This window comes from Micrasema longulum, unplaced genomic scaffold (genome assembly GCF_059751315.1).
Source record: "Micrasema longulum isolate JH-2025_06_02 unplaced genomic scaffold, ASM5975131v1 h1tg000299l, whole genome shotgun sequence".
Taxonomy (NCBI): domain Eukaryota; kingdom Metazoa; phylum Arthropoda; class Insecta; order Trichoptera; family Brachycentridae; genus Micrasema; species Micrasema longulum.
In genome coordinates this window covers 748005-761932 of record NW_028277503.1, presented here as the reverse complement: position 1 = coordinate 761932, position 13928 = coordinate 748005, and the positions used below count along the sequence as shown (strand labels likewise).

The 13928-nt window shown below is 29.8% G+C and overlaps 1 protein-coding gene across 1 annotated transcript; it reads left to right on the top strand.

The window, feature by feature from the left end:
* The first annotated feature begins 2674 nt into the window (after nucleotides 1–2674).
* HSPBAP1 (HSPB1 associated protein 1) lies at nucleotides 2675–10713 on the top strand. The gene is made up of 6 exons (XM_088224610.1): nucleotides 2675–3305; nucleotides 4803–4939; nucleotides 5724–5848; nucleotides 7071–7195; nucleotides 8541–8654; nucleotides 9919–10713. Exons 1-6 carry the CDS (start codon nucleotides 2994–2996, stop codon nucleotides 10339–10341), a joined length of 1236 nt encoding a protein of 411 aa, XP_088080736.1. The 5' UTR covers nucleotides 2675–2993; the 3' UTR covers nucleotides 10342–10713.
* Nucleotides 10714–13928: the final 3215 nt, after the last annotated feature.

Below are 13928 nucleotides of genomic sequence, written 5' to 3'. Positions count from 1 at the left end.
GGGTACCTATATATTGACATTTGGATGTATGTAGAAAAGTGTAAAATGATTTTTCTATGTTGTGAAGATAGCTTCAAGCAATAAGTTGCTCACATTACATTTGCTTATTTGAATTTTATTCTAGAATATTTTTTAATATTTTAGATTGAATTTAAAATAAAATGTGAATCAGTATCCATTTTACAGAAAGAAGGTTTATCTATGTAGTAACATCACATTTCCCTTACAATAATTTTTTCATCGATCTTTTGTCAATATCAATAATTCTGTAGCTTGGGTCTAAAAGAGCTAATGCCGTAAATCAACATTACTGGAGAGTGAGCGAGCTACATTACAGCTATTTTGTGACGTTATAATAAATTGTTTGAAACTATTCTAAAAAAAAAACACTACCGCACATATGCGTGTTTATAAATTTGTTATTTTTTTAAATTGACAATAACTCTCTACAAAATGTTGGCAAGAAAAAAAAATTTATCCGACGCTTTAGTAGATACCACAGTGATTTTTTGAAAAACGTTTGATTTTGAAAACATTTATTTTATATTTTAAACATATATTTATTATTTTAAACATATATTTTTTTATAAAATGTATTTATACAAGAGAATCTTTTAACATAATACAAAAATATATTTTTATTTTATTAATTCAAGTTATACATCTTTTTTTATTATATTTCCTATTTAATTAAGTTATTTTTCATTTATTTTTGCACCACTACAGGCCAGTAGGCCCAATTACAGTGGTGAATTACATCACAGAACACCCAGGCTTGAGAAAAATTCATTTTGATTTTTGTGTTCTCACCGGGAATCGAACCCGGAACCTTCCGAGCGTGAGTCAAGCGTCTTGACCACTACACCACGGAGGCCGCCATATCTTTCTTAATTTGTGCCATGGCTTGTTATTTCCACTTACTTAATTCGAAACAATAATTATTGTGCATCACAATTTTACTAAAGGTTATTTATCAGCAGAAATTCATTACATGTTTAATACATGAGTTTATTTTTCAAATTGACCAAATTGAAATTTCATGTAAGAAAAATAAGAAAATACCTCAAGGATTTAGTAAAATATTGTGTATAAGATAACAACAATGCATTCTTTTGTGAAATATTCTCTGTACTTATAATATATGATATACAAACAGTATAATATCGAGGCTTTGCTGACATAATGCATTAGATCATTAAAACAAGTTCCGAGATAAATGCATTTGAATCTTTTTATTCTTTCAATGCATCATTTCTCCCACAATTTTCTTTATTTTTAAGCTTTAAAAGAGTACTCTTTATTCTAGGCATAGTATAAAATTTGAAATCAACATCTTGCACCTATATTTATATTAAAAAATATTAGAAATATATAAACTGTTGACTTAATGCATTCTGTCAGTATAGCCTCGATATGTACATATTAAATGCAATAGGCTGTAACAAATATAATCAATTCTTTGCGTATACGTATTTGGAATCACAACATTTCACAATCTAATAATTTATTATTATTTTCTTGCTCGCTATTAAGATTTTTTCAAATGCATAGTATCTATAGTAATATTTTCTTCATAAAAAATATTTTATTACGTAGATCTGATGTCTAGTGGGGGTGAGAATTTTATTAAATAAAAATTCTACTTTCTTTTATTTATATATATCATAATGTTTAGTTATGAATCTTCAATAAAAAAGTTGTAAAAAGTACATCTACCAATAAACCTATAAATTATTCAAACATTTTTTGCGTATTATTTGCCTCTTCCTTTTTAGAATTCTTTAATCCAGTTATGAGGGTGGAAGTAGAGAGAGTAAGAAATTAGGTCTGGATATTAACAAAAGAAGATAGGTATGGCGAAATCAGAGTTGGAGGATATCTAAATCGATCAAAAGCAGATTGGTGAATGCGCTAGTCTTCTCCATTTTTCTCTAGGGAGTCAAGATTTGGAATTGTCCAATTGATTGCTAGTCAGTGGATCGAAAGAAAATAAACGCTTTTGAAATGTGGTGCTAGAGAAGAATGCTTAAAAAAACGGAAAGAAGAACAAATTAATGCATACTCTAAAGAACTTTAAATAAACAGAAGATTATCTATCATCTTTATGTCGACAAAGATTTCTACATTTTTCTAGGCAAATCTCGAAACGAGAATGTAAGAACCTCGAGAAGACTGCCATGCATCCATCTATTTATATGCGCGATCGCGGAATTTGATTTTACAGCCACCGATATAATCTTTATTTTCTTTCAATCTCGCTACCATTTCATTATAAACTACCCCTATTAAAATTAGAAATGTTTCATTCGAATGAAAATAATAAAATGCATTCGATTACTAAAACCATTCGAATGAAAGTCCGAGTGCAGTCATTCATTCGAATGAATGAATGGATTAATGAATGATTGAATAAATTAATTGATTGATTGAATTGATTACTCCCTCTCCCCATCGATTCACGAATTCATTCGATTATTTTCATCTCTAATTAAAATCCTGTTTCGATAATTTAATTGTCAACCAAAATCTGGAATTTCAGTTGATGACACGAATGTTTCGTATGTAATTTTTTTTTTCATGTTGTAGGCGACCACTTTTATTTTATTTGACCCCAGTTTTGATTGAAAAAATGCTATCTATGGTCTAACTGTCAAAAAATCCTAACCTGTCCCGTGACTCGTATAATATGTAGTCTGTGGTCCCGTGTAAAATCTGAAATTTATCTCTGACCCGTCCTGACCTACGTTGTTGTGTACATATTTTAATTTTGACATTTGTAGGTTTGTTTTGTTTTTATTCACTTTGTCGGCTTATTTGGTTGCACTCTTGGTAATAAGACAATATTAGAAATTACCTCAGAAAAACGGAAATGAAATCACCAACTACGGTTACTTATCAGAGATTCTGAGTCATTCTTCGTAAATTGAAGACGAATTCCTTATTCGGTGTGTAAAATAGTTTTTAGTCGATGATATTGACTGTATTATTGAAATATGGATCCAGAAACCATCAACGGGCTTGTAAAAAGTATTAAATTCCCACTTGTGTTGAAAAATGTTTGTAAATGGCCCTTACTAAAATGGACTCTGGACGATTGGGTTCAGCATATGCCAAAAGGTGATCTGTCGTTCCGATGTAAGCCGGCAAAATCAACAAACGAACCTTGTTGGGAAAGAAACTGCCTAATGAAGAGCATGTCCTTCCAGAAGTTTATAGATACAGCGCAATCAGAGACCAAGGATTGGTTTTACTTTGACTACAAATATGTACACCAATGGTTTAAAGCAGAGAGTGAATTTTCTAAGGTAAATCAATTTTAGTGTTGTCTATTTGTCCCAACTATAAGACTTGAGTCCTATAGAGTTGGGATTTGTGGAGACATAATGTAGATTGATCAATAATTTAGAAATATAAATAATTGAATAAATAACATTTTAGATTTGTAATTAAATTTCTAAGAATGCAACAAATATAGAAAATCTGTGTTCTAAAAAGGGGCTTGCGTTAGAATTTTCTAGATACTTGTTCTCTTTTGTGGCGTGCCATCTAAGAAATTTAAATAAAATTGGATTATCAATTCTTAAATTTTCGCCCAGTTGTTTGAACACAAGTAATTGGAATCAACACGTTCGCAGACACTTTCTCGTAGGATTTATTCATATGGACACATATCATAACTTTCTTATTTTTTGGAATATTTTAATTCCAATGGGACCGTAGTTGATGGTTTGAAATAAATTTTATTTCACCAATATGCTGGGGCACCTTTGTTGCTGAATGTTTTTTTTACGAGGACACACATTTTCACAAATTCACAAATTTTTGGCTTAGCAGGGCAGTATAGCTGTCATTTTCTAAATGAGAGACATGATTTTGAAGGCTCTAGCAGGCATAGAATGTGTGATTGTTTTGAAAAAGTGCCTATTCCGTTTTTCATTCTTTTTTTATTGTTACTTTTTCTACTGTTTTTAACTATTTTTTTTTTTATCGAAAAAAATTGTTCACTAAATAAGTGTAAAATTACAAATGTTTTGTACATACATAATTAATAATAATGTTTCTACCCCTCTAATAGAGGAATTAAGAGAGGGAGTTCATTTTACATTCATTTTTATATATAATATGTTATATTTTATTAACATTTAATTTTTCCTATCTAAAGCAGGTTCCTTAAAATTAGATATTATATTCTAAAATGTACATAATTTTCTACTGTATGGAGTTCAGGATGGGGTGGGTCTCATGTGTTTTAAAAAAAATTAGATTTCAATGTTTTGATATTTGACATTAAGATTTCTAGAATATTATTAAAATAATAAATTCCAACATATGTAATATAAGTACTAAGGTCTGGTTGTTTGATTATTAGTTATAGTTCAATATTACAACTAAAACTTTTTGAAATTGTCACTAATTACTTCCGATTTTGAACTATTCAGTACAATAATCAAACAACCAGCCTCTGGACAATACTGCCGCGCCTATAATAAACGCATTAACTAAGGTTTTTGTTGAAATTGAGTTATTACATTATCTGGTATAAGAAAACGAAATCTACAACTTTCTCAAAGTGACATTTCATGATTTCTTCATTTTATCGGTTTTTCAGTTTTCATAAACGCATCTTATCTAGTTCCTGAGATACAAGCAAAAACTTAAACGCGTTTTTCTCAAAAAGCGTCAAAACCTAGGTAATGCGTTTATCTTAAGTGTGGCAGAATAGGTGATTAGTGATTATAACAGTAATATTTAAAAAAATATATATATTGTTAATCCAAATTTTTAATATCTTTTCATTAAAGCAAATATGTTGGGAAGCATTTGGATTTCCGGAGGCAAAGTCTACAGAATCTACTTTGTGGATCGGGAGCAATGGAGCTCATACTCCGTGTCATCAGGACACCTATGGTCGTAATATTGTACTACAAGTATTCGGTAGGTAAGGTACCTTCTAAATACTTAATCAAATAACATTTTTAATAATTTCCTTCTACACCCTCTCTTTCCCAACTGCTGACAAGCCTAAAAAATAGAGACATAGCCGGTTATTAATTTTAAAAAAAAGCTTTAACTGATGAACAAAACATATATTTACAAAAAAAATAAGTACCTGCTTTATGCAATATTTGCTGTGGTTTTTTTGTTGTGCGTACACGGCCACCCTCCTCTATGGATACCCGCCATCATACAAAACAATCTCAAATAAATGTGAATTGTTCTCAATGAGGAAGTTCAGTGGTTTTTTTTATTTGTTAATACTACTATCTATCTATCGAATTAAGCTTAAATTTAAAAAAATACATTTTTACGTATTGTAGTATCAGCAGTATGATTTTTTAAAGTTTTGTAATTTTGAATGTACTCCGAGTGTACATCACTTATTCTCTTCGGTGAGTTCTGCTGACTGGTGAATTGGCTTCCCGTAAACTGGAAATCTATCACAACACTCTATCATTGGTTGATTCAGAAGAACTAGTAACTTCATTCAGAGTAGTTAGATTTTATTAAAATATTTAATTTTTTTCATTCATTATCAAGAAACTTGCCGTACAATTTAATGCTCTAATTTTTACCGTGTGTAAAAGAAAATATTTTTATATCTAATTTCCCGTAGCACTGAACTTCCTCATTAATGTGTGTTTGATTTTAAAGAATGTGTAGTTGTGTTAGACAAATTAATATAAAAGATAAAAAAAATCAATGAAAGTTTGTTTGATTTTCAGAAAAAGATGGCTGCTTTTCCCTCCAGAATGTGGCGGTATGAAACCATCTCGTGTTCCATACGAGGAGTCAAGTGTTTATAGCCAGTTAAATTTTTATTCCCCTAACAATATAAGTTCTTTTAATGGTAAGTACATAACATATTTAACTAGGTTGTGGTCCTGTGGTAATGTTGCAGACTCATGGATTAAAGGTTCGGGGTTCTAATCCCACTCTACCACATCATTTTTCTAGCACAAGTTATTCAAGACTTTTAGGAAGTCGGCTGAAAATTTACACATATTAAATTATTTTTTACTGATATTCAATGTATTCATTTTGTAGTACTAAAAAAAAAAAAATCTAGTATACATATAAAACAAACACCACATTTTACACACATCACTCCATAAGCCACACTCCATATTCATAGCAATGGAGATACCAACACAAATGGAGTCACGTGTTACACATAGTCTCGTCACATTTTGTTGTCCTGTTCAAAAATTGTATTATATATTGTGTTGTGTACGTAATTGGTGCAGTTTTTTGTTTTTTTTTTTTTAAATAATATCACTGTATTATACCAACACTGTGTGCACAACAATAAACATATATAAATAGTGAATATATATCATTTTAAATTCACAACAATATTATTATAAATCAACTGCAAACAATGGACTGTGCATGCGTATATTTTATGGTTCATTTTTTTCTGCTCGTTTTATTGTGGAACTCTACCTCGTGGTCTAGTGGTTAGTGCATTTGTTAGTGGTCTCGGGTTCGATTCCCGACAAGGTTGATATGAAATATTGATTTAAAATGGTGTATTTACACTGCGATATTTCATAGTTCCTGGACAGTACCTGAAGCGTTAGACTAATCGTCATGCCTTTTATGTAATGATATATTATCAAGATATGCTGGGATCGATGTACCAATTCAGTGCCCTATACACCATTAGAAGTGGATAAGGTTATGATGATGATGGGTATTATATAGAATGTATTTTTTGTTTATTGGTGTCTTCTTCACTTTAAAACAAAAGCATCTGAGTTGTAAAGAAGTATTTTTTTAACCCTATGCAGCTATGATGTCACATGAGTCTACAAGACTTTATATATGTAGCTGTCTTATTAACAGTAAAGTCATATTTTGCTATAACATGCCTAAATTATAAATTATGGTTAATAGATTAATACAGTATAAATATGTGTCAGTTTTTTGTTTTTAAAAACCTGTATTTCTAAATATGTCATCTTTTTCTTAATGTAACGCGACGCTACAACACTGTATCCAAAGGGATTTTTAAACAAGAGTTCATTAGTATTTTTACTGTCACTCATTATACATTGTTCTTGTTCCAGGAGTATCCGGATGTAGAATGGTGACTCTTGAGCCCGGTGATGCTTTGGTTTTGCCAAATCGTTGGTGGCATTATGTGGAACACATTTCTGAAATTGGTATAGCAATCAATACTTGGATTCCCACGGTGAGTCATTCATTTTTACTTTGAAAACAAAATGTTTGATTTTAGGATTACCACTATTTTCCAGTCAGACCAATCACACTGCATATTATTTTTAACAAGTTTTCTTTAAAAAGTAGATTATATTTTTACCTCCAGCGTCCCTGGGCCCCTATTACTATGAGAAGTCATCTTCATTTTTCTATGAAATAAACTTAAATTTTCTGTATGAAAATGTGTATATTTGTATTAAAATTAAAAGTATCCCCGTTGGTAACCTGAAATTGAACATGTTTATAAAAAAAAAATACAAATCGATTTTACGTTATAGACAGTTAAAGATAACTCTATTAACTTCCCAATATATGGGCCCCGAGTTTGCATGTATGTGGGACATCTGGTTTCCATTTTTTTCAACACTTTAAATGATTTTTTTTCTTTGACAAAACTTTTAAACAAATCTTTATTGTATTCTTAACTGCAAAAGCACCACATAGCATTCTTTCGGCAGATTTCAATTATTGTTTTTCCTATCAAAAATCCTCAAGTGTGAAGTATTAAAAATGACATCTGCCTTTGCAACTTCTTCTCGTTTAATGCGGTTTCTTGAAAGAAATTACATTGTTAGAAAATATTCATGTAAATACACCTATAAAAGACAAGTCATTCAATTGTCTTTCATAATATATCTTTTTGAATTCATTAATTTTTTTAATGAATAAAAACAATCGCATAGATTTTTTTTTTATTGGATTTTTTTTCTGATGCACCGGTTTTTATTGTGTCTCAATGTTGTAAATTAACAAGTTGTGACATATTTTTTATATTAATAAATTTAATATGAAACTCACAGTAGTGTTTGTTCTGAAATAAACTATCGTACATTACCATCATGAGGAACTTGAGCCCTATGGGAAATTGTATATAAAAAATATTTTCTTACGCGAAAATTAGAGCAGTAAATTGTACTGCAAAAATGATTGAAAATGGACCAAAAATAATAAAAAATATTTCAATGAAAATAAACTACTTTGAACGACGTCACTAGTTTATATAATCAACCAATGATAAGAGAGTTATGAAATATTTCCGGTTTAAGTCGGTTTAAGTCCGTAAGACGACGTACCAATCGGCAGAACTGACTAGAAAGAAGTGGAAGAGAACTTGAGATCTCGCATGCAGAGTAATTTCAAAAATACAAAACTTAAAAAATCATAGCAAAATCATAATACGGTACATAATTTTTTTATTTTTTTTATTTTGATAAGTTTAATAATCTTTTAACAATTAAAATAATATTTCAAAAAACACTGAATTTCCTCATTAACATTCAGTATGTTTCAACTAATTATATATTTTTACATTGCAGGAAGAAATGGATGTGGAGAGCAGAGTAGAAGAAGCTCTGACCAAACTTTTAGTGGCACAAGTTTGTAAAGATTTACCGCAAAAGTGCCTTCCGTACATTTTAAATCCTAACGAGGTGAGTTCTTTTATTTATTGTTTCTTATAAAAAGTTTTGTGTAAGTATATTTTAAACATAAATTTGATTAAATATATTAAAATATCACGTGTTTAGTTAACCACTTTAATATAAATGTGTTTAAATATAAATGTAATGAAGTTAATAATAGTTTACCAAACGATTATTATCATATGCATATAAATATATTTTATTGACTATATTCAATTAAATATTTCATGTCATGTATTATTTATTCATTAACAAATCCAATGTAATTTTAGAAATGAAAATTGTGTCTATGGAATGTGGAAAGAAAATATAAATCTGAAAAAAGGAAAACTCACATTTCAATATACAAAATATTAGTTACTTTATTATGTTTTTTGTATAACTAAATCAATTATAAGGTAGATCACTGGCATTGACTGTGACACTCGTCAAAACTGCTTATGTCAGTGAGATTCTCACTATGCAATCTACATTCAATGTTAAATACATAGAATTTAGAATAGTCCAGAAACCGCATACAAGCATCAAACAGAAGGCGACTAAACTACTCATAAATGAATAGTTTTACATTTTGACCCATTAGTTTCTTTGTAGACGTCGCTCAGTATGAAACTCCTCATTTGAATTCAACTATGCCGTGTTGTGTCCTTTTAAAGTGTAGAAATACTGCTAGTATCTTAAGATGGGATCACAATCACAAAGCAATTCCATTACTTAAAAATTGAATTATTTTTTGATCTGTCAGATTGTTAAAGAAAAGAAAATGGACATTTCATTAGTGTTGCCAGGGTAGTAATTTTTTTTACCTTACTTTGCTCATTAAATGAGAGAACTAATGACAATTGGACCTCGGATTAAACAACTCTGTGGTGGACATTTAACTGAAAATTATCTTTAAAACATCAAATATTATTTAACATGATATAAAAATATCCATTTTATGTAAAATAAAATTTGTTTCATATTTTAAGTTCAAAGTTCATTAATTCAATTACTCTTATTAAATGACCCTTTACTTATCTACTCTGTTGTGTCAATCAATATTTCCGCGTGTACAATAAAATTTTAGAGAACAGATTACTTTTTTTTTTACCGTAATATTACGTGCCGACATCACGAATGCGCTTGGCGAAAGTGGGGCATAGTGGGAGGATTTTTGGACACAGTCCGATGTATTCAAATATGATTCTACGCTCCTTATGGACTATTCTTAATTCTATGGTTAAATATTACATTTAAATCTTAATGAAAAAAAATTTTTTTTCATCCTCAGGACGATCTTCCTGATATTCCATTATCTGTCAACATTCTGCAACTAGAGACTACAGTCACCAAGTGTCTGGAGCTACGGGCAAAGAACAATTCTGCCAAAAGAATCAAACTCTCGCACCCCACCGCTGAATCTGCTAGTGGAGAGGCTTGTCACAAAGCCGGTAATTTAGATATAGATAAAATTATTAAAGAAAGTGATAATATTCTAGTCGTCCAGGAAGTTTCCAAAGGTGAACTCATGGATTTGCTGAAAGAAAATATGAAGAAAAATCTCAGTGCATCGGTAGAAAGTGGTTCAGAAGATGAAGGAAATAACAGCCAGGAAATTAAGTGCGACCATTTCACTAGCGCTATTATAAGAGCTATTAGCCAACCAAATATTTTAGAATGTGTCAAAAATAGTTTACTCAGTGAATTTAATTGATACCCACAAAATGTTCACATGGCAATGTATATTTTTACATGTTGATAATTCGGTATTGAATTTCCTGAATTTCATTAAGTTATGAGAATTTCTAATATGATTTGAGCCACATAATTTGCTAAAAGTAGTTACGATCTACTACTTTCCATTATATTTTTTAATGCACCTAAAATAGTTTCACTAGACAGATTTATGAATGGTGATCTATCTGCTTGGGCTTGTTAAATATTATGTATCTGACAAAAAGTTGCTTGCATAGAAAATATATATAAAAATGATACCTTGGTGAAATCAATGTTTGCCTAAAATATATTATACTCTGGAACCTTTTTTACACTAATACATCAAATGAATAAACAATTTAATAATGCGTAATATTAATATTATTATACTATTCATTTTTGGAATTCCCTACATTGCTCTTTTTACTTTGCTAACCGTGATGGGATGATAACTACAACTAGGTAACTTCAAAATTAGCATTTTTCAGTTACCCACTAAAAACACATATTTGTATCTTCCTCCATGAATGCTACAAAGAGACAAGTCTAAATTCCTTAATATCATATTACGATGATTTGAATGCAATTTTTAAATGTAAGTATTTGTTTTCATGTTATATTTTTTAATAACATTAAGGTACAATAAACAGCATACAATTATTTTTTTAAATCCAGAATTGATTTTTATACATTTTTTTTTTGACATAGTGTGGGATGTATCCACCATGTAAAAGAGGTTCCAGTGTATTTTTAAGCAAAATATTTGAAACTTGGTTTTTACTCATAAGTATGTTATTGTCATAATTTGTAATTAAAAATATCCAGATAACCCCGTATAAATAATACACGAGGTAAAAATAAAGACTTAATTCTTAGTCGTTTCGGAAAATGAACCACTGCGTTTCAGTTGTGTTGTTGAATATTAAATTGTATGTATAATTACTTTTATTCTTGTTGATAGTGGAACTATTTTTAATTTTATAGTTTTTATTGACATGGTTCAAAATTCAACTAGTCAAGTTCAATATTTATTTAAAAGGATATATGATCTCTTCCATATTATTTTTGTAGCGTACATATTATATTTTATGATTTTATAATCTGTGATTGCTCGTGGACAACTCCAAGAGAATGGAGAAAAAAATGTGCTGTGTAATTTAATACTATTTAATTTTTCAATAGCTAATAAATGGATGAATGGAAATTAAACTTCTTCAGAAATTATTATCTATGTGTTATTTATTATTTTTTTAATTATGCAGTCATAATTACTAACATCAACTGATTGCCTCTTATAATTACGATTTTTTCAATTTAAAATATTTCATCACAATTTCTTGCATTTTAAGTGTGTGTTCAGAGTTTCAAATAATTTTACTAAATGATTTCTATTTATTTTTTGGTCCATTTGTTAAATTTTTGTTTATTTTTTTTGGATCTCTGTTTCTTCCTGTAAGGGATTTTACCCAAGTATTCCATAAAATATTGGTTGTGCCTTACTAATAATTTAGTTTGAATTAAAAAAAACGGTTGTTTTTTTTACACTTTTTAATTAGTTTTTGGATGACTGATTTTCATTTAACAAGATGTGATAGTCGCATAGCAAAGCAAAGCAGTCATCACCAGAAACAAAATGCATAGATGCACATATCACATATGTATGTATTAATTTGTAGTCCATATAATATATTCTTTTGTAAATTTTATAAAGGAATTCAATACATCTTCCTTGAGTATTTTTTGCTTGAAATATGTTACAAAAATTGATAATGTTTACATTTAATAGTGTACTACTGTTTTATACTAAAATTGATATAAACACCTGATACATATATTACCCAACTCAATATTTCTGTTTTCTATAATATTGTTGTAATTTGTGCATATAAAACAGGACAGACAATTCACAAATGCTGTGATATTACTTTTTTCAAAAACTTGGATAATATAAGTTAAGTTATTATGTGAAAAGATTTTGAAATAATAAATATGTATTTTATTATCAGTAACATATAAAAATATTACATATTATTATGTTCTTAAAATATTTGTTTTATTTTATATTATATACACCGCAAGACAAATAAATTTACGAGTTCTCAAAAAAAACTAAAATTGACATATAATGAATTATTCTTGATATTTAATTAGTTTTTTTTATATTGTTTGACATATGTGATGACTACTCGTTATTTCAAGGTTAAAATAAAAAATCTTACTCATGAATTGTACTTAGAAATTGCCATTATATATCAGGTATCAGATTACCCGAACCTTAGAGACCCATAACGGTTCATTTATGGTCGAGTGTTTGTGATGGAATAATAAAAGACATGTTATTTTTTAATTCATATTTAAGAAGTAGGTTCTTATCGCTTTATTTTAAATTAAAGTATTTTACATTTAAACATATTTATAACATTTAAAAATATTTAGTACTTAGTGAATTCACCTTTATTTTTTATAAAATGTAAAATTCTATTATTTAGAGAAGCGTAAAGCGAATCTAAAATTTCTGATGTTATTTCTTCTTCCCAAACTTGAATTAAGTTTTTTTTTAATTCCTCAATGTTTTTTGATTTTTTTTTCCCGACTTTTTTTTTCATAATCGCCCATAAATTTTCTATCGGGTTCAAATCAGGGCTATTCCCGGGCCACGTCAACGATTTTAAGCCAATTTTCTCCTTGAATTCATTGATCTATAAAAAAACAATAAATTATTTATCATGTGGTCACAAAATGCATTTAAAAATATATATATTTGTACTCACAGTGCGGGCTCTATGGCACGGCACAGAATCGTCCTGAAAAATTGGGTCCGCGGTATACTGCGTAATGTCCTCGATTGTTGGAATAATATGTTTTTTTAACACTTTTTTGTACTGAATGGCATTCATCGTACCCTGTACAAAATTTAGAGGTCCTAAACCGTATGCTGTCATGCACCCCCAAATCATCACGTAGGGTGAATGTTTAACGGTTCGAGTGACGCACGACGGATGATATCTTTCCCCACGTTTTCGTCGAACTATCTTTCTGCCGTCTGGACCAAAAAGGTTGAATTTTGATTCATCAGAGAAAACAACATTTTGCCAATCCTCCAAGGTCCAATTCTGGTGCTCTTTCGCCCAATCCAGTCTAGCCTTCTTCATTTTGTCTCCGTGAGTAATGGTTTCTTTGCGGGACTCCGTGCTTGGAAACCATGCTCCAACAGCCGCCTGGACACTGTTTTTACTGAAAATGTTGATGTGCTGGTAGACTGCACCTCTGCGTGTATTTCAGGTGCCGTTAAAAATCGATCGCGCATAACAATTTTTTTTATTAAGCGATCATCTCGGGCAGATGTCACGCGCCCCCGTCCGCTTCCTTTTTTCCGTTCTATGGATCCAGTTTCTTGGATTTTTTAAAATAAAAACCTCACTGCACCTTCTGAATACTCGACGAGATATTTCACAATTAGATATGTTTTCTTGCGACAATGTGATTATTTTGGATTTTATCGCAATCGACATTTGCTTTGCACTTTCCATGATTGTTGTGTTATGTTCACTCAAACGCGGGTAAAACAAGACTGTTGAGACATTT